Here is a 22,346-nt window from a genome sequence, read left to right as displayed (position 1 = left end):
TTACAGCAAGAACCAGCGCGGTGGTCTCTCCAAGCCAACCTTCAATTATAATGATCTGCATGGGTGCGTGCCCAGTGATAGGTGGCAAAGCTGTAGGAAAAGGCTGCGCGATGATAAGTGATCAGACGGTGTAGGCCAGAGATTGCACTGCACAAAGTAATGCAAAGATGCATGTGTCGAGCTATGTGGTGTTCTGAACAAATAGATTGTGTCTCATTATTATGCCAGTGCGCCTTCATGACATTGGAAAAATTTTCGATGAGAGCGGGGGTCCGTGCAAAATTCAAATTTCACCTAGAAGCACATCGCGTCATAGCCCCAAAAATAGTTTTGCAATTGACTACACCCAAGCTAACGTTGACCTCAAGGAGAATGTAAGGTATCTTTTAGAGTCTCCTCCATGGTTTTATGTTGTGACAAACTTTGGTTGACTACTGTCGATCCTCCTTAGTTCCAATCAATTAGTGGGACAGGGACTATAATGGGACTATAATGTACATACTAGTGCATTTATCTTGCAATGACCAAAACTATGGATGAAATGGTTGATGATAGTTGATCAAAAAAATTTTTAGGGTCATATACTTATTTGTTTCATATCACCATAGTATACCATGTCTTCATACTTTGCTCCCTTATCCAAGATATTGATAAGGATCTACTAATCATATACTCCCTAAAGCATGTATAATTTCATATACTCCATGGGATTAAGTTCATGTTGCCTTATGCATAATATTGTGGTTGGTCCAATAAAGCCTTTAGCCATCCTTACACCATGCTTGGTATTTAAGCAATGCCAATGCTATGCTTGAGTCATTGTCAAACAATAATATCAATATTAGCACACATGTGTGTGTGTGTGTGCGTGCGTGTGTGTGTGTGTGTGTGCATGTGTGTGTGTGTGTGTGTGTGTGTGTGTGTGTGTGTGTGTGTGTGTGTGTGTGTGTGTGTGTGTGTGTGTGTGTGTGTGTGTGTGTGTGTTTTTCTTATGTTAATACAAGTATCTAGCTTGCATGCTAGCTCTCATACTCAGTGTTCCTTGCATTACTTTTATTACTTTGTTCACATTAATCACCCACGCTTGCACAACCCCCAAGAACCAAGTAGTACATGCATGCCAAGCGTAACCCAGAGTGTAAGAGAGGGAATCTACCACACTAGGCACTCACACTCACAAAGCATTATGCACACACTAAGCAATCGAGTACATTGGTCAGCCAAGGGGTGAAGGGAAATGACTATCAATGCCCTTTTATCTATGCTTTGAGTCTCCCCCATAGTCCTAGTAGGAACCCCCTTTGCCCAATTCATGAGCTCACCTTGCTCAACCATGTGCAATAGAGAGTAATTATCTTTCACCATATAGTCATATGTTGGGGGTTGACAACCATTTTTTATCCCCCATTTCCATTTTTGGGCCCATAAAAATTTTAATTTTTAAAATGTATTTTGGACCCAAAGAAGGTTGCAAAACCCTCAATGTAGGCTTGCAACAGTTTTGGGGTCCCCACCACCATTATTAGATGTCAAAAAGGGTGTTGGGGTTGGGGTTTTTATTTGGAGAGGGGGGAGGGCAGGGGAGGGGGGTAAGGGGGGTTAGGGGGGGGCCGGGGTGACTTTGTAGTCTTTGCATATGTATTTTAATCATACAAATCTTCATATTTTTGTCTGAAATTTTGTAATGGATAGGAAAATGTACTTACCAATATCAATAAGGAGCAAATAGAGGTAGCTTAGCCTACATCATTACGTAGCATTGTAAAAGCACTTACTAGTTGCATAGGTATGCCACTTCACTCACTCCTAAAGAAGTACAATATTTGGATGTCGTATACATTGTATTGTAAAACATGTCCTATGTTTTGATGTAAATGTTCAAACACATTGGCCAATAGATTAGCCAATTGATTGGTATGTAGGTTGGCCAGATTGGGTGCTTAGTTAGGAAAGCCTCCTAAGAAAAGGAAAAGTAGCACATGGTTGACCAAATAAGAGCAGGTGATCATGGCAATTCCATTCATGGAAGTTTACAATCGATGCCAAACACATAGTTGATGTCCCAATATGAGAGTTTTCCAAGCCTTCTTGCAAAAAGGCTTCGGCTCTTGGGAGGCCTATTGTTGAGCAAAGTTTTTAATTTTTATGCCTATGCCCAAAAATGGTAGTTAGAAATGGCAACTAGCTCTTGAATTGCCATCTACCCATGTGGCATCCAAAATTGATGCTCAGATAGTAGACTCTTATGCCCCCCAATGGTAGTTAATAAGTGATTTTTTGGTCCATGAGCAAAATTTATATTCAAATGATGGAATACCAAAGTAGAACTCAACACAATGCCCCAAAGAGTGTGGGCTTCAATCCATTATGGGGTATTTATACAAGTTGAAGAGCTTCTCTCTCTACATGTAGGCATTGTAAGACATTATCTCTCTACATGTAGAACTTGCATAAAGAAGTTGCATGTAGGAGTTGCAAGTTGCATGTAGGAGTTGCATGTTGCATGTAGGAGTTGCATGTAGAACTCGCATGTTGCATGTTGCATGTTGCATGTCATGCCCCAGTTTTGGCCACGTGTACGATTTACTGTGCCTTGCTCATCGTGGCACTGCAAACATTTACTGCACGCCTATCCATCCAAGTTCCACAGCAAACCACATGGCAAAATCTCGCGCATCCTCCCTCCCAGCCAGCGCCACTACAGTCCATTCTGTCGCAGCTAGGACGTGTGCGATGCAGCCAACTGTGCATTAGGATGTGTGCGCACCGTCAGGTCCCACATAGTGAGTCCACTACTGGAGGGTGCTCTCTGCTCTGGACACCTCCATTTTCCACATGTCATCATCGCGCTACCGTGGATTGTGATCGAATGGTGGGTAGCCTCGAAAGTCTCCGAAGCTCCAAATTCGTCCCCGAGCCAACCTCTCCTTAAAGAATATAGATGCTTGGAGAGATATCACAAGAGTGAGTAGTAGATGGGCCTCTGGTGTCGGATGGTTGGAGAAGTAGATGGGCCTCTAATGTCAGATGGTTGGACTCGTTTGGCTACCTTGATGTGGATGCATTGGGCTAATCGCAAGTCTGCCTCCTTGCACGCCTACCTCCCAATGGGCTCCTTGTGGGTTTGCCTCCTTACATGTGGCCTGGATGGTTGATGGCCGTCAGGCCACCCTCCCGCCACCAACCTCCCAACTTGCCCATATGTGCAATGCATTTCCCTAGTGTGGAAATAGGCCCTTCCCCATCTTTGAGGATAATCCAAATACTTGTGGGCAAAGGTGGTATTGGTGTTACCCCTCAAAGAGGCACAAATTCTATTCGTTGAAGTCGTAATTGCACAAAATCTATTCTTAACTACACAAAATCTCTTGATAAGCAACTAGTGCTCTTTGAATCAAAACCATGATGAAAGCTCAGACATTCTGCCATCCTTAGCACCTTTAGAAATGATAGAATTAGGATTGTCAAGTTCCATGAGGGTGCATTCGTATTTGTTGAAAACAATTTCCATATCATTCTTAATCATTTAACTAATGGTGGAACATAAGGGAAACAAATCCAACAATTTTTGCAATGCCTCTATCACTGTGTAGTGGTATATTTCTTCAATTTTATGTGGTATGTTATTAACATTTTCTTTGCAAATTTTTTTTGGCCTGCCCTAAGGAGGGAAGGCTTTAGTAAAGGCTAGTTCCCTTCGGCAAGGAAAATAATGTGGATTTTTGCTTTTTTGGTCCCTATAGGCTACTTTCACAATGATCTCATTTTGGAGGATGACTTAGACATTCTCACACTCGACACCCACCCAATACTTTTCAATTTTATGACTTGGTATCACATCCTTAGATATTTCACCCTTTTTTCAATTGATAGGCCTATTCTAGAACTTTTTAGGCCCAGCAACTTGCAAGACATACCCTACAATCCACAGTCTTTGACCAAAGGTCTTGGGTGCAATAGTATGGCTGGTAAGAAGTTAAATTCGCATGTAGGCACCTTGCATCCTACAATAGTACACAGTATCAACCTATTGGCAGAATAGTACTATTTAATGGAGTTATGGAAGCCTTGCAAAAAATGCTTGAAACTAGCTTCAAGCAATTTGATGATTCACATATGGCTTACCCAACTCACCTTTAGGAACTAGATCATGGATGATTTTTTCAAGTTAGTTTCGTTAAGAAGCTAAAATTTTAGATTGGTGTCGATAGTTTGTATGCCCTAATAAAAATAAATTTTGAAACATTCAGCAAGACTTGAAACTTTTATGCAAAAAAAATTAAAGTTTCGCAAGCTTTACATGTTTTCCTTCAAATTTCAAAAGAAAACATATAAAAAAGTACTGCATTCTACCAATATTGTGAAACTTAAAAAATTGAGCTTGAAAACTTTCGCCAAGATTTTATATTAATATATAAGCATAGCTTCGATAAAAGCATCCCTGAACTAGATGCAGATACAACTTGGGCAATTTTTAATTCTACCCACCCTACCCCCAATATTCCTATACAAGGCCCCACACCACCCACTGGTCCACAACACCCACTACTACCACCGCCTTTGGCCCCACATCACAACTCTCCAGTTCATAGCATAGCCCCACCACACACTCACAAGGCACGATGATACATGAGCCCATTGGACTAGAGGGTCCCGGAGATTTGGGTACAATAGCATGGTACCAAATCCTTATGCCCATGCTCTTCCTAGACGTTGAGGGTCCAGACGACACAAAAAATTTTGAGGGGGGGACAAGCATTTAGTCAAAGAACAGGACTTGAGCATCTAGTCAAAGAAGAGGACTCGAGCATGGATGTTTTTATTGAAGCTATGCTTATATATTAATATAAAATCTTGGTGAAAGTTTTCAAGATCATTTTTTTAGTTTCACAATATTAGTAGAATGTAGTACTTTTTTATATATATTCTTTGGAAATTTGAAGGAAAAAATGTAAATCCTCGAGAAACTTTAAAATTTTTTGCATAAAAGTTTCAAATTATGGCGAATGTTTCAAAGATTTATTTTTATTAGGGCATACAAACTTTCGACGCCAATATAAAAGTTTAGCTTCTTAACAAAACTAACTTGAAAAAATCATCCATGGACTCGAGCATCTAGTCAAAGAAGAGGACTCCCTACTGCAGGAACCCCCACTTGACCACAACACATTTTACCAGAGCATCACATCGTTCAAGGTGTTCGAGGACATCTCTGACGTCAATTGGTAGCAAGGGAAGTTTCAGAGTTTCCAACTTCGGCGAAAAGATTTAATGGAAGTTTGTGCCCTCACAAAGCTCCTCTAGAAAAGTTTTTGTAAAGGGCACAGGGACAACCCTCGACAGACGTGCAATGGTATATAACCACCCAAATATTAGCAAGGTGCCAAAAATAGATAGTGAAGCAAGGCTTCAACCTCAATGGTAGCTCCCATTTTTGAAGCAAGAGGTGTTTTGGCACTCATATTGCTTAGCTGGGTGAGAGCTAGTGGCAAGATTGAAGAGTTGACCCCACCTACATGCCTCTCTAAAGACGCTGGATGTGGAAGGATTCTGAAGTCACGAAGGCCTCAGATCCCAATATAGTATACAACTTCCCCCAGCTAAATTTTCCAAAGGTGGCTACCTCCTACACACTTGCCATGCAAATGGAAGAATTTAACACAATTTTTGCAACAATCCCCAATCCAGCAGTCACAGCCACAATGCATTTTTTACACCTACTAATGATTTTGCTATGAGACATCCCTGCCCATAAGCCCACAATGGAAGAAAATATTTAGTGGCTTCAATTGGAGATAGTGTTTGACCTCAATGGCCGGCCTCACTTCCCTCAGGTTATGAGGCTATACTTACATGTCCATACTCTTGATGGTCACCACCTTCAAAGACATGTATGACACCCACTTTTGGCTACCTCTTCATCCGTTTTGCCGCATCTCCTAAAGATTGTTCGGAACACCAAGTCCGACATCATGCACAAAGTCCGATCCATGGATGAATCGTGAACATGGAGGGCATGTTAGCTGCCATGGTTAACAACGATATATTTTGCAAGATAGCATGGATAATAGGGAGAGGATGAAAGGAAGACAATAGAAATCTGCCCGTATGGGCCCAAGTGCCTTGTAAAAAGCAAGAAAGAGAGAGAGATGTAAAAAAGAATAGGGTTGGCCCTCTCTTCAAAAGGTGGAATGTATAAAAAGCCAAAGGTTTGACTTTGGTCTTCATTTGTATGCACGCATTTGGGAATACAAGCTCTCTTCCTCTCTTCCATGAGTTGTTTTGAGTATTCTCTTGTTTCCTATCATAGTACCTTTGTGATTGCCACTCCCTCTCCCCCTTCACTCCCCTCTTTCCTTCCCCTTCCCCCTCTCTTCTCCCTTCTACCTCCCCTTCTTCCTCTCATGGAGTCACACTGCAACAATCCGGAAGCTACTTGTGTGACACAAGTGGACGACAAGCCTTACATTGCTCCTCACCATGGGAGTTGGAGGAGGTAGTGCCCTCAGCGTATTGATGAACTTCCTAATGACACGTGAGTCACAACCAGGACTACATATCATGCTTTCAACAAATGACACACATAGCAAAGTAACTAAAAGATTATAGAAAAATGCATTCCATTTACATTCTTCAATAAAAGTGGATACAATCACTTGTAAGGAAACAAAGAGGAGAATGAGAGATCATCGAGTCTCTATCTTGCTTCACTTCGCCCCATTCTAGATTTGAACTTCAAATTCCTATGTGAATTAAGACCTCTCAATATCTACTTCCTTTCCTATACCATGTGTGTAGTACTCTAGGAATAGACTCTTGTTATCTAAATCCACCTGCACAGAGGTGGTGTTTCCCAATTGTCCCACTCGGTGATGTTTCACTCATGATTTTCACATCTCTCAGCAAGGAAATATTTTTAAAATACAAAAAGTAAAAATGTATCACTAAATTAGACAGACACTATTGAAGTAGTTGCTTCAATGCCTCCATCCTTGACTTCAATTTCTTGCATGTAGGAGTTGCATGTAGAACTCGCATGTAGAACATGCAAGTTGGATTTCTAAGAGGGATTATTTCTAGCCTTATGCAAGTACAAGCGGAGCTTTGCCACTACTCTACACACACATTCTGTACTACCTAAGTCCATGTTAGCATAGAGACAACATACTCCCAGATCCATTTGATTACCCGTCCTCCGGTTATGGCTTATTTTGATTTTGAAGTTGGGATGCCATGTGCGTAACCCAGTGGCTATTGAGCTTGTGGCATGCGAGTCGTTCCTACTGTAAGGCTTTTGCACTATACCATTTGTGGTCTGTAGTCAGGAAGCTTATCTCCTCTTGAGGAGGGGTAGACGGCTGTGAACTTTAGAGGGGATCTCGTTGCTGAGGCTGCGGACTTTGCCATCGAATCTTCTTGGGAAGAGATTTGGTGGGGGTCTTGTTGTTGAGGCTAGTATTTCTTGCTATCTTGCATACATGTTGGATGCGATTGCACCCGTATCATTGAGCTTGTAGATAAGTTTGTATGCAAGTCTAATATTTTTACATTTAGGAGATGGCTGTGATGTTTGGCGGGGGTCTCGTTGCTGAGGCTATAGACTCTTTTGCCAATTCATCTTGAGTTTTGGCATAGCTTCTTGTCCTGCTTGTCAATTCATTGCATGCTTTGAGAGTATGGAATGAAAGTGTGTGATACTATTATTGATGCAATCTATTATGTGCCTATGCAAAATCGTGTGAGTACACGTGATGTGTCGATTAGGTAGGGACTAAATATATGCTTATTTGTGGGATTTAATAGGGAAACTAAGACTCAATCATCCCTAAAAATTGATTAGGTCTTCCTAAATGTGCAAAAACGTGCATATGCCAATGAGTGTGCGTATAACAATCTAGTGCAAACTATATGTGCGAAAACATGCATATGCTAGTGAGTGCACGTGTAACAATCTAGTGCAAACTATTGAAGACTTGGGGTTCCCAAAACTTCATTATTATCGGGGATGGCTTGCGTGTTGATGTTATATCACTTTCAATCGGCTCCCGTTTATGGTTGTATTGAATTGGATTCCATCCAATGTTTCTAGCAGCACAGCTCTGATGGGATTCATCTTTCTTACTCGGTAGGGTCCTTGACCTAGATACTTGAGTTTCCCCTTGTGTACTTTGACATTGTATAACAAGACCAAGTCACCTTCCTTGATGTCTTTAGCTTTAAGATTTCCGTCAAACCATGCCTTTCTTCTATGTTTTTCTATTGTCATGGCATGGTAGGTGACTAGTCTTGTCTTTGTATGCTTCTCCAACTGATAGAGTCTTTCTTTCAAGGATTCATGGTCTCCCATGCATTCCTGTACTGCTATGCGTAGGCTTGGTATTACAAATTCTAGTGAGACCACAGCTTCAAGGCCGTACACAAATTGAAAAGGTGTGTTCCCTATACTGACCTTGAGTGTGGTTCTGTATGCCCATAAGGCTGCATTCAGTTTCTCTGCCCAATTAGAACGTTGTGGTTCTACTACCTTGGTGAGGATAATGCATAATATTTTGTTGGTCTGGCACGCGGGACAGACACACAAACATGCAGTAATGGGCGGACATGTGACAGCTGGCACCCACGATAGACACATGGCGGCAGACACATGCGAATCACGACAGACGACGCAGACATATACTGGACACCATGGGCACACATAGGATCACAGGCATTTATTTAATATTTAATATTTATTTTTAAATATATATAATTTAATTTAATTTATATTATTATACTATAGGACGGCTCCCTTCCATATGTCATGCTCAAACTATATATATATATATACTAGAGAGAGAGAAAGAGAGAGAGAGAGTGCTACATAATATATTTATTATAAATTATTTAATATATATTATAGTATTATAATATAAAATATATTGCATAATATATTATACACATGTGTATTATATAATATTAAAATATATATTGTTTATTATTTATTAGATTATATTATTTATAATAAATATATTCAAATATTATAATACATAATATATTGCATAATACATTATATGTATATTACATCTATTCTATTCTATTAAACTTGATGACATCGAAGATGATGTGTCACGGCACTATTATAAGAGAAAGGAGATAGAGAGAGAGAGAGAGAGAGAGAGAATATGTGTGTGTGTGTGTGTGTGTGTGCAAATATATATAAATAAATATATCTAAATAGGATATATATATATAATGTAAGTAAATCTATAAATATAAATAAATAAGATATATATATAATATAAAATGTAAGTAAATCTTTAAAAATAAATAAATAAATTATATATATATAAAAGATAAAAGAGAGAGGAGAGAGACTAAGAGAGAGAGAGAGAGAGAAAGAGAAAGAGAGATAAATACATAATTTATTACATTATATAATACATATATATAGTATATTATAGATTTTATATGATATACTATATTAACATATTATTTATATATATATATAATCTAATGGCTTGCACTCCGGTGATAATGGTGCAGGTGTAGGGCTTGAGACGGTTCTGGGATCATCCATTGCAAATTGCAACCATCATTGTAAGTATAGATGCATTCATGAAGCTTTACAAATACAATTTTTGTATGAGTGTTACAAGATTCATAGTTAGTGATCACCTTTGTCCATCTTTCCTTCTCTTTTTAGTCTAATGCACTGAAAGTGCTTATGTGCTAATCTCCACAAGTATTAGTGTGACCACCAGAATCGCTTTGCAGACAGAGCTCAAAACCTATCTTCGAGAGTATCAATGTGATCATGAGCATTAGGAGCTCTTCTACAAGATGGTGGCCATTTGATTTGCTCTATGATGGCTTACAAGGCGCTCCTACTTTCTATTTCATATCTGTGGCTAAGTTGAGTTCTTTATCCCATAGAGGAGGCAACAAAGGAATTGCTTCAGGCTTCTTTGATGGATGCAAGTAGTGCTTATTCTATGTCAAGGGCACACGATGGGACTAGGAGACTTCATAGGTATGCAGATATTCGTGCTCAGAGTGTTCCCACAGTGACCACGAGGGTTGAGGGTTGCTGGAAAATCTACAGCAGAACGGTTGAGCGTCGTAACACATGGCATGGAATGCATGCAAACATGGCCAACGAGATATACCACCACGTCTCCAATTTTTACAAGACTAGACGCCAAGTAGAGAGAGAGAGAGAGAGAGAGAGAGAGAGAGAGAGAGAGAGAGAGAGAATACAATATTATATTATATTATACATTTTATAATATAGTATATATTATATTATACAAGAGCACTGAGAGGGAGACATGACATTGAGAGATAGAGATAGAGAGAGAGATAGGGTCAAGAGAGAGGGAGAGAGAGACACACACACACATATAAGATACTTTATTTATTTATTTATTTATTTATTTATTTATTTATATGTTCATTGTTTTATATATTATATATTTATTTAATTTGTATTTATTATTTGAGAAATTTATAAATTAATATTAAAAATATACTCTCTCCCTCTCTCTCTCTCTCCGCCTACAAACCGGTTCATGGTTTAGGGTAATCCTCCATGCTGGGAAGGGCATGATAGAGAGAGAGAGAGAGAGAGAGAGAGAGAGAGAGAGAGGAGAGAAAACATGTTAATTTTTAATAATAATTTATAAGTAATTTCTCAAATAATTAACAAAATTAAATAATTATATAATATATAAAACAAACGAACATATATATATATAACATATATATATATATATGTATGTATGTATATCTTACTACTACTTTAAGAAAGTTGGCACACTTTTAGACCTGCGCAACATGGAGGATTACCCTAAACAATGAACCAGTTTGTCTCGAAGGATAGTCTCCGAAAATGTTTAAAATTCATAAGAAGCATTTAGATATAGAGATTTATAAATAAAATCTTAAGTTGTATTCCTTGAAATGAAAGGGAGCCTAGGATCCCCACCTCTAGACCCGACAAAGCAAGTCGCTAGCCTGTTGTAGACGAGTCTGGTTACTCGTGAATCCCTATGATGGCCTAAAGGGCACGTGTATGTGCGCATTAGCCTTACCTGGAAACAAAAGGAAATGGGAAATGAGCTCGCACATTTCTCTAGGAGGGGGAGAGCTTGAGACCTCCAATCACCTCTCCATCTGCAAGCCTCCCGCAGTAGATTAATGGAGATTGCATGGTGCCGTGCCTTGGATGTCCTACAAGAACAGGCGCCAGACAAATGGGTGCGGTTGGGGGAGCCACAGGTCAAACCTCTCCTAAAAATACACACGATTCCAATGATGCCCGTTCTGGGCTGCCATGTGGCAGGTTGGCGACCGCTCCATTCTCTCAAACTAAAATTCAGAAAAGCACAAACTGAAAGACTCCAAATTTGCTTAGAACCCTTTTATTCCCCCGTCAAAACAAAGCTGAGAATCTGCAGAAAACTTGAAGGCGGGAATATATTAACGTCCTGTTTTGCAAGAGTTGGGAGCTCAGCTGACCACCTCAATCATAGATTTCACAGTGGTCGTTATTTCCTGCTGGGATCTGTTATTTGTTCGCTGTGCAAGTAATTCCTCCCGATCAAGCTTTTCGCCTTTATATTGATAAGTACAGACCATCAACCCCCTCATAATATTCTGGGGAAAGCTATAACAACATCCACCCAATACATAATGTGCATCATGTATTACATGAACGAAGGGCCTCATCATTAGGTGAACCTGTAGTGATGAGCAGTACTCTCGAGGAGAAACTCCAACTGCTTGCATGAATAACTTTTTTCATTCAAACAGTTTGCTCTGGAAAATAAGGCTTAAAAATCTATGAAAAGTTTCCAAAAGACAGCATCTAGAACCAATGGACCAAAGTAAAAGATTTTCTTTGAAGACAAGAAGGTAAAGACGAATACTTAAATCTTAAAACGGAAGAATGTGGCATCTACAACCAATGGCCCAAAGTATTGACATCGATCCAGGTTTTCTAAATCCCTAAACTTAGATTAGCAGTTTTTTCAAAAAATGGTCTTGAAGCTATGTATTTCGATATGAACCTACGTTCATGAATAAGCCATCAAAAATACAAAAATGATTCGACGCTTAAAAAGATACTATACAAAATTGTGAATGACCATATTACATTACTCTCCTGATTTGGGGAAGAGACAGGAACAAGAGAGCAGGGAGAGAGAGAGAGAGAGAGAGAGATGTGGCAATTCTGAAACGAAACAACTACTGAAAAGTACACCGACAGTTCCAAATAATGAGGAATTTCAAGTGTTACAGCAATGAATAGATCTACTTTAGGAATGGAACACATCTCCACTCAAGCTTGAACAAGAGATCTTCAAAATTGAGCACACAGCCGGTCTAGAAGGGCCACGTTCCTTTCGGAACTTACAAGGCCTGACATATGTTCACCCTGCCAAAAGCTTTCGCCCTGAAATCAATCTAGTTTGTTTGTATACCAAAGAATTCCATGGTCTTTCGGGGAATCGGCCTCAACAATTACGCACTCCTGGAATTCCCGCCACACAGCTGCCATAATTGGAGTGCTATCGAATTGATAATAGTTGCCCAAGATAGGCTTGATTGCCTTAGTGGCCTCAGCGGCATGGTAGTGTGGCATAGTAGAAAAGATGTGATGAGCAACATGCGTGTCAGTGATATGATGGAACACATGGTTGAGAAAGCCAAAATCACGATCTACGGTAGACAGAGCTCCTCGGAGCCATTCCCACTCCGAATCTGTGTAATGAGGAAGAGCAGGGTGAGTGTGCTGAAGGAATGTGATTAGGACCAAAAATCCGTTCACGATCATGAGAGGAACTGCGTAGACTTTGAGCAACCAAATGAGCCCATACGCGGAAGCTATTTTGTAGAGGCATATGCCAACACCCAGAAGAGACAGATCACTGATTAATACTTGCAATCTCTCTCTGCTATTGAAGATCGGACCATTGGGATCGAAATGAGAGGCAAATCTTTTGTATGGCCTTCCTGAAGCATTGAACAACAGGTAGGACGGCCATCCCAGGGTAAGAGTAATGGCTATGGACAAGATCCTTCCGAGTGGATTGTTTAACAACTTTGCGTTGATGCCTGCCCGTTCCCTTGTTTTTGGAACAAACACTTCATCCCGCTCAATGCTTCCCGTGTTGCTATGGTGTCGCCTATGACTGTATTTCCAGGAAAAGTAGGGCACTAGGAGCCATGAGTGCAACACAAGGCCGACAAGGTCGTCCACCAGCACATAATCACTAAATGCATGATGCCCGCACTCGTGAGCTATCACCCACACTCCTGTTAGCACACATCCTTGAGCAACCCAGTAGAACGACCAAAGAATCCACCCCAGGAGACCTGGGAATTTGAAAAAGGTAGTGGCGAAGAACAGAGCACTCGCTATGAGAAGATCCACAACCAAGTACGACCCTGATCTGAGTAGAGATCTGTTGAAACAACGAGGGGGAACGGCCTTCTTCAACTGGCCGACTGTGAACGAAGGTTTAGCATATGGAGCTCTACTGCAGTCTTGCCTGGTCGTTAAGGCCATCCTTCCACCACCACCCATTGCAGCGCAGAGCACCCGATCGTCTGCAACCAGTAGAAACACAAGCATCAGATTACACGCTCTCTTATGATTAATTCACAATCTCCATGCAAAGAATTTGACCAAGAGCAACAGCAAAGCCAAGGCTACAGACTAAGGAGTGCCCACAGAGAGCTGCAGAAAAAGGACGAAACCGGGCACTAGAGCAAGAGGAAACAACGATGAAAAACATTAAAGAGAACAAAACAGGTGACAATAAGCTGCTAGAAGCAACAGCAAAAAACAGTTATCGTTGAAATCTGGCCAATAAGCACAAAACGGGATCTTCACAGAGCGGAACATCTTTCTTGAACTTGAAAATCTAAGGAAGATCCAAATAAGCAAGTACACGTAGACCGCACAACCTAAGACCTGCTGTAATCTGGGGACTTGGAGGTGCTGCGCACCGCTGGTCAAGAGTGAACAAGACGAGCAGACCCACAAGAATCGACCACTGAAAGAAACCTTAAAACGTACAGTAGTCAAGCCACGGAAAAGCAGAAAAGAAGTAATGGGAAAAAGCAACTTTGGAATGAAAGCAAGGCAAGCACCCGAGAGCCCAAGAAAGCAAGGGACCGAGGAAGGAAAACAAGGTACATTATGCGCCCATAAGCAAGAGAGAGAGGAGGCAGGGCAGGGGACGAGCCCGAGAAGCAAAAAGGGGAGAAAACTGCAGGAGGAGGAGGGTAAAGAGAAGGGGAGAGAGATGGGTTGTGAGAAGGAACAGAGAGGAAGAGAAAGGAAGGACCTTTGAGGGTGGTGGAGGAAGAAGGGGAGTTCTAGAATGGTGAAGCTAAGCCTTTAAAAGTGGTGGTGAAGAGCTCCTACTTGTTTTTTGAATACCACCCTACCCCTTTTTGTTAACCTTTCAACCGCTTTGCTGACCCTTTGTCACCCTCAATTTCCGTTCACACCATTTCACCCCCCCCTCCTCTTTCAACTTTCTACACACTAGCCATTTCATAGACTTTACTACCTTCTCAGGGTGTTACACGACTATATACGCTCCATTGAATGCATCCGGGCATGCGTATCTGCACACTTGCTCACCCTGGGCACTACCCATGATCAATGCCCATGCTGCATTGAATGCATATGGGCTGTGTGAATTGGATGTGCGCGCTTGCCCTAGCAAACTTCTGGGCCAAACTTTTATTCTAAACCTACTCAATATATAACCCCATGTATCTTAAATGTTTTGCAATTATGTCCCCCTAGCAAACTTTTGGGCGAAACTCAATATGTGCCCATACTCAACTTTTATTATGAATCTACTCAATGTAAAACTCTACAGCATTACCAACACTCTTGTCTGTATTCTAAACCTACTTAATATAAAACTCGACAACAGTACCAACACTATTGTCTATAAAAGTAAGCTCCTTAAGCAAGCACATTTACCTCTCCAACATCGTTGTAAGTAGTGGAGGGGATGGATGGAAAGTGGGGTAGAATAACAGAAATCTTTCTGCAATAGGTTGTCATGAGCTATAGCACAAAAATCTTTGCGCAATAAACGAGCATTATATTTCACCATAGCAACAAATATCTTTATGCAATAAATGAGTTATATTTCATCAAAGAGAATGCAAAATAACATGTACTAGTCACAACCAAATAAACACAAACAGAACATGGACAACAAAGAAGCATAAAAGATGTGGTAAAAGGAGACTCAAATTTTCAAAAAGCAGAAAACATGGGCACTTCAGGCAAGATTAAGCTTAGTATGCTACCCTTTACTATGCCAAGGTTTACTTCAAGAAAGTGGGTAGAGCCATTGGTGCTTTTAAAAGTCAATAGGATTTATATAGCTTGCATGATGCAACCAATGCATAACCACCCCACTCCTACCAAAATTTCTACCGAAAGACACTTTTTATTAAGGGATATGTTGTGTTTGTGCCCTTTTTTCTTGTGTACTAGAACCTCTCAAACAAGAGGAAGGTAGGGGGATCATTTCCACCCTATTGAGTACAATTCAGTCTACACTTACACAAGACATAGCTTCTCGTGTGTAGTTCTTTAAGCCATCAAAGTTCCCTCTTGCTCCCACATAGAACAATAAGAGCAACAACTCACATTTGAAAACTACAAGTTCGAATCAATATGATAACTCTAGCCTTGGTGGATGGTGGCTTTGACCCTTCTTGGTGGGGAGCACAAACACTATAATAATTGTCAACTCATCTAGTAATTTGACACTATGGGGTTCTATTAAATGGTGAAGCCGTTTCTTTTCATTTGAATGCAACCTGACAAGATAGTAGTGGATTGAGTAGTGATGGTCTCGTTGACCAACACCAAAAGGATAAGTCTATCCAGTTGCTTCAATATGTGCAGCTCATTTCAACCTCTTGGAACTCCAAAGAGGATGCTCTTTTACAAACAGCCTACATGGACGATGATAGAAGGTGGCTAGAAATATTGCATTGGGAAAGATCAATGCCCTAATAGGTTTCCAATCAGGACATTTTAAATGGATGGCTAGTTAAAATATTGCATTTTGTAGGAGGCCTATGTAGTGATGTTAATTTTGGGTTGTTGAAACTTATCCAAAGAAGCCAGAAAGGAATAAGGTGCGGGACTGAAAACCCTTATCAATGTTAAATATGGCCATTGGCTCTATATATTAAGTTTAACCTCCTCACACTTATGTATATGGCTTTGGAACATTCCAAAAAGTGCCTTTAATTGGGTTGATCATTCAATTAAGGCAGATTGAAATGTTGATGCTAGAGTGAGGTGGGGTTCTACTAACATGCCAGGTGAAAATACGTCGTACATGTTAGTTTTTAAAGAATGGATGATGTTTTCAATAAGAACACAACTTCCACCCTTAGCATTATGGGGAGTGTTGTTGGTCAGTGCACATATCTATGCTCAATGGAGGCAGAATGGACTCTTGTTCAAATTATTGCTCATTTTATACCTTTCTTTGGGTTTATATGCAACATAATTGATTATTAAGGGAACCCTATGAAGCGTAAACACATTGGCATGCCCCTTGGTGTTAGGGCTTACAAGAAGTTTAAATTTAACATTACATTTAGGACATTACTAAGCTTGACTACTAGAAGACATCTAGCAGAAAGTAGAATATGCATCTCTTTCCCTCTTTCCACAATTATTATCAAATTGGAAGTTTCATCAATTGTTGGCTAAAGGGTCATTATTCCCATTGTGCTTGTTGCAATAATTTATTGGTTCAGTGCTCACTATTACTATTGTGTTTGCCTTGTTCAAGAGAAAGTTCATATTTTTGTTGTTGCACTCAATTGTAGACTTTATACCATTGATTATGACAACTAAGAACAAATCCCTCAATGGGTTCGTCACTTCAAAAAAATTTGATTGGATTGAGGGTACCTTGAAAGCCTCAATCATGCTAATATACTGGTTGACGCGATAGTATGCTTCACTAATTTGTAAAAATAAATCCATGCTCCAAAAGTCTATCCTCGAGTGTGGTCTTTAACAAATATCCTTGTGACGTCTAATTCTATCAACCACTACACAAATTTGGTGGATCACCTCTCAATTCGTATCAATTTGATGAATCCAAAACAACAAAAGTATTTGTTGCTAGATTAGAAGCGCTTGATCTAGGACACTAGGATGAAAACCATATTCATTTGAGATCTCACCTTTGCAAATCCATAATTGTGCTAGATTTGGATAAAAAATGAGGGAACAAATATTGCACAACAGGCTACAAGCATGAAGCACTATGGAGGTTCTAAATATTAATAAAAAATATGCTACAATCTAACCAAGCTACCTTTGTGTAGCATTATTGGACTCTAAAAACATAAAACAAGCTACCTTTGTATAGTATTCTTGGACTCGTAAACATAAAGCAACCAAGAGTCTTGCATCAATGCTCCATGCCAATAGCTTATTGAGATCTTGCGTCTTCTCATTTCAGTCCTATGTGTAGTCTCCACTCCTACAAATTTTAGAAACTACTAATGTCTCAAGTTCTCTCCATTGCCGTGATGTCAATATTCATTGTTATCCTTGGTTTGAGCTTTTGCAAAATTTATTTGTGAAGGTTGTTTTTGGATGCTTTTAACCTTTGGCTCTAAAGTCCTTATTTAAGGCTAGTCAACCCTATAGTTGACTGCTTGTTTTTTGACAAGCAAGAACATAAGAGAAGGAGCAAGCACTCTTTGCATTCAACCTATATTTTGAGCATTTGCTTATGCTTTTGAGTTGTTAACTCATAATAATTGTCATTTGTTAAGGGACTAGACACTACCGATCTCCCTACAAATTGGTAAACCTTCCCAATGGTAAAGCATACTATCACTATGATGGAACGGGCTTCCATATATGGCAAGTCTCTATCCAATACATGCTCATGTCTGAGGGAGTTCTACCGACCTTCCCAATGGTAAAATTAGCATTTCCCTCTCATAGGACATGGTGTGAAGAGTCCCTTTAGGTGTGTGGTCAAGATGGAAAGATAGAGTGTGGAGGAAAAGGGTCTCAAAAGGGTAGACCTCATCCTTGATTCAAGGATGGATTGCTATCCATCTCTATAAAATGGAGGGTAGCCTTGTACTTTGTATGGCTCCAAAATCAATTGGCTTAGATCTTTTGATTATATGATTGTCCTGCTTCCTTCGTGGCCTTATCCTTCTCTTTCCTTGCTTTTGGCTTCGCCTTTAATTGCGCACACCACTTTTGCTTTCATGACAACAATCACAATTTGAACTCACACCCAACCATAGAGCTCATCCATCTTACCCCGAGAAAGTAGAGGTCACAGGTAAGGTACATGGCTTGGCCCTAACTAGTAGAGCTTTGTGTCCCATACCGTGTAAGCCCCTTCCATGAGGATCTGCCTAGCTTGCTAGCCCCACTGCCATGCCTATGGGTGTATTGATCAATGAAATCCCATGACCCAAGCCCTCATACCAAATATATAGCCTAGGCCACTCTAACTGTAAAAGATTTAGGACCTTTCCTAACAAGCTCTCCCCTTAGGGTCTTTCCTAACACTTGTAGCAACACATGATTAGCCAGGGACGTAATACGTGTGGTTGTGTTGTTAGGCAAAGTTGTATTTTAAGCTTTGGCACATATTGAGCTAGCCATATTTCCTTAGTGCTTATTAGTATCCTCTAATCAACGGTTGAGTGACCCCTTGATTTTCATTTTAAGGCCTACCTCGTACTTTAGTAAACCTATTTTAAAAAGGATAACTACAACAACACCCTTTTTTTGAAATATAAAGCACTTGGTTTTAATGTATCAAGTTACATGCTTGTAGGCTGAGATCAATTTTGGGCTACATTTTTAAGCAAAAGAAAACCCACCATCACTTTGATAACAAGTTGAATAAATTCAAAAGGCATGCCCGTGGAAATGCCAAACACGATTTGAACAGTGCATGAAAATAGCAAAAAACCCTACGAAAAAGAAAGCATCGAATTTCACTTTCAAAGGCGGGGTAGAAGAAGGTGAGGGAAGGAGGAGGAGGAGGAGGAGGAGGAGAGAGAGAGAGAGAGAGAGAGAGAGAGAGAGAGAGAGAGAGAGAGAGAGAGAGAGAGAGGAGAGAGAGAGAGAGAGAGAGAGAGAGAGAGAGAGAGAGAGAGAGAGAGAGAGAGAGAGAGAGAGAGAGAGAAGGTGCCCCAAATAGGTTATTGCCCCATTTATTGATGCCCCAAAGATAGTTTTCCAAGGTGGATACCAGATTTTCTCTTTCAAGCCCAAACGATTAGTAAGGCCTACCCCTTTGGGGCAAGCTAAAAATTTAGTTGTTGAGTCTTACCAGAGTTTGGCTTACCACTACTTGAGTTTCTCTTTTTGATTCTCCAAAGAGGGGAACACTTTTATTTATTTTTTGAGGTGTCTAATGGAGTGATAGCTTTTGCCTTTGTGTTTGTGTCATGGTGCCATTGGAGAAGGGAAGCCTTTAGCTTAATTTCTCCCTCTCTTCTAACGTTTATGGATTCCCCTCTAACCGCAATTAGTGGTTATACAAAAAGGAAAGTTTGTGGAGTAGCATAAACAAAGTCAAGGCACTTGCTTGCTCACTGCTAACTAGGATGTCACGATGGGGGTCCAATCCCGTACTTCTCCAATGTATAATCTTGCTCACCAATCGGATCCATCTCCAATGCTAACTAGCATGTGAAGTGGGAACAATGGGGGTAGAATGTGTACATCTCCAATGGATCATGTTGCTCAACAATAGGATGTATCTCCAATGGAGTACCGTGCTCAGGGAAGTTTAGAGGTTGAGGATGGAAAGCGAAATTTCAACAAGAAATTTGCTCTTGGAAGTTGGTAAGCCTGAGCATATTCGGTGGAGTACCGAATCTCAAGATGAATATGAGAGGCGTACATGAAGCCGCTTTTAAAGAGAAGATATTTTTCGAAAGCGACAAAGGGTCACGCGAAAACGAGGGGCCGCAATACAGTCCAGCCAATGAGAGCGATGCATGCCAACGTGGCACATCCCAACTTGACGCAGATTCGCAGATTTCCTCTTTTGGTGAGCCCGACAAGACAATAGTTACTAATGTCACTTGACGCCCAGTGTCTCTTCTTGTGGCCGCCTCTACATTTAGTCCTGCCAAGATACTTTGCCGTTCTCTTGCTGCTTTATCCATGTTCTCTTTTCGGGCCCTCGCTCAGCCCAGAGGTAGGACGAAGTAATGGCTCCACGGGTCTCGAAAGCGAAAAATGATTTTGGGCCTGCCATGTCATGAATTTCTGCTACCTTGCAGATTTATGGCATTCAAAGCTCCTCTCAAATCTTTAGAGTTTTGCAAATTTATGGTACTCAAAGGTCCTCTCAAATTTGTGGAGTTATGAACTTCTGGGTGTGGGGCTTGATGGCTAATAAAGCTTCCTCGCAATTGTGAATATGAACGGCAAGTAGCTTGACCCGTCTACGATGGGCTAGCGACCCGCTCGACTGGGTCTCAAGGTGGGATCTTAGAAATTCTTTAATTTAAAGAATTAAAATTTCCAGTTTCAAGACCCCCTCATTAATATAGATATATGTATCTATATGTAAAAATATGTTAAAATATAAATCTATATTTATGCCCTCTCTCTATCTCTAGCCCAAATTTGCTCTCTCTCTCTCTCATCTCTGAAGATGCTTGCATGCAACTAATCTAAGAGAAAATGAACGTAGAGAGTGAACTTCTGGTTGTGGGGCTTGATGGCTAATAAAGCTTCCTCGCAATTCTGAATATGAACGGCAAGAAGCTTGACCCGTCTACGATGGGCTAGAGACCCGCTCCACTAGGTCTCAGGGTGGGATCTTAGAAATTCTTTAATTTAAAGAATTAAAATTTCCAGTTTCAAGACCCCCTCATTAGGGGTAAAATTATTAATATGGATATATGTATGTATATATATATATATTAAAATAAACATAAATATAAATCTATATTTATGCCCTCTCTCTATCTCTAGCCCAAATTTGCTCTCTCTCTCTCTCTCTCTCTCTCTCTCTCTCACTCACTCACCTCTGAAGATGCTTGCATGCAACTAATCTAAGAGAAAATGAACGTAGAGAGCATTGAGAAGATTGAGAGAACCATGGAAAACAAGGAATTTATATTCAAGTGAAGACTACATCTTGTCAAGATCGTATATACTCACAGCACCAAGCCATTAGTATATGTAAGCTTAGAAGACTCGGGAGACGTTCAATCAAGCCGAGATTTACTCCATCGAAACATCAGAGTTAGAGAGAGCAATCCTCCTTAAATCATGCATTCTCTCCACCATGCATTATAACACATGTCACTCAACTCACTTAACCTCCCTTTCTCCTATAACCCATACATGGTTTGATTCTCCAACACCCCCTCTCAAACCAGGTGGGTTATTGATCTATCTCCTTGTGTCAAAATCAAGTTTGTTGACAAATGACAATGATCCAAATCCGAGGACCTTGTTCCAAGACAACATTCTTGCAAAACACAAGCAATTGCCAAGACTACCTCACAAAATCGAGTGAGGGCATATAACTACAATTTGCTCATGCACAGTGAGACTGAAATTTTGAAGAACTCAAAACCAGTTTATAGATGCTCATCAACAAGAGATTTCTACGACTAAACTTACTGCCTCAATCTTATTGGATATTTTTGGCTTTACATCTTTTATTCTAGTTTATCAAACTATGATGTTATCACAGCATGTTTCAAAAGACAAAGTCCTTCTCTGCATCCTCTCGGGATATGCAGAGTCATGCGAAGACAACTGCATGCATTCCTTCATTGTTCTTTCATTCAATCTCGTCTTGCTTTTTGAAACTGTACTCTTCACGATGCCCGAGCTTCCCACAGAATCCACACTGCATACTTTTCTTTTCTTTGACATTCTTGTACGTTGTATATGCTTTGTCGTCTTCATTTGCAGGTTGTTGATGACGTTCTTCATCAAGCAGTGTCGTGATCATTCCTTCCAGTGACAAGTTGGTGCTTACTCTCAATATCTTGACTAGTTCTCCATAGGTAGGAGTCAAACTAGTTAGCAGAACAGCCTTTGTATCATCGTCTTCAACCCGAACTCCCAGATCAGCCCCAGTTGATGAATAATAATGTGCATGCAGTTTAGGTGTTCTCCCAGAGAGACTCTTTCTTTCATTCTCAGGCTAAATAGTTCTTACTTCAACAAGACTTTTGAATTCTTCAGACGTGCTCCAAACAAAGTCTCAATTGCAACCCAATTCTCATGAACAGATATCAAAAAATCAAGGTGATGACTGTACCGTGGACCGAGAGCA

General features: G+C 40.3%; 1 protein-coding gene across 4 annotated transcripts; it reads right to left on the bottom strand.

Moving 5' to 3' along the window:
- Positions 1-12,165: 12,165 nt before the first annotated feature.
- Positions 12,166-14,404, bottom strand: LOC147882339 (omega-6 fatty acid desaturase, endoplasmic reticulum isozyme 2-like). Of its 4 annotated transcripts, none has more exons than XM_087401086.1 (2): positions 14,334-14,404; positions 12,166-13,590 (listed from the first exon to the last, which is right to left on the bottom strand). In XM_087401086.1, exon 2 carries the CDS (start codon positions 13,565-13,567, stop codon positions 12,440-12,442), a length of 1,128 nt encoding a protein of 375 aa, XP_087257212.1. In that variant the 5' UTR covers positions 13,568-13,590; positions 14,334-14,404; the 3' UTR covers positions 12,166-12,439. The 4 variants fall into 4 exon arrangements, with proteins under 4 accessions (XP_087257212.1, XP_087257214.1, XP_087257215.1 ...); XM_087401088.1 differs by lacking the exon at positions 14,334-14,404 and adding an exon at positions 14,137-14,312; XM_087401089.1 differs by lacking the exon at positions 14,334-14,404 and adding an exon at positions 13,951-14,102.
- Between the last annotated feature and the right edge of the window lie 7,942 nt (positions 14,405-22,346).

The sequence above is a fragment of the Dipteris shenzhenensis genome, chromosome 29, assembly GCF_047967505.1.
Source record: "Dipteris shenzhenensis isolate YYH24624 ecotype China chromosome 29, Dip_SZ_1.0, whole genome shotgun sequence".
NCBI lineage: Eukaryota > Viridiplantae > Streptophyta > Polypodiopsida > Gleicheniales > Dipteridaceae > Dipteris > Dipteris shenzhenensis.
The sequence above is the reverse complement of the archived record's forward strand: the minus strand, read 5'-3'. Positions and strand labels throughout refer to the sequence as shown.

Coding starts and splice junctions, on each gene's coding strand:
- LOC147882339 (XM_087401085.1), bottom strand. CDS start 13,778: ATGTTTTTCATCGTTGTTTCCTCTTGCTCTAGTGCCCGGTTTCGTCCT. Junction 13,591..13,714: donor TCCTTTTTCTGCAGCTCTCT/GTGGGCACTCCT, acceptor TACTGGTTGCAG/ACGATCGGGTGCTCTGCGCT.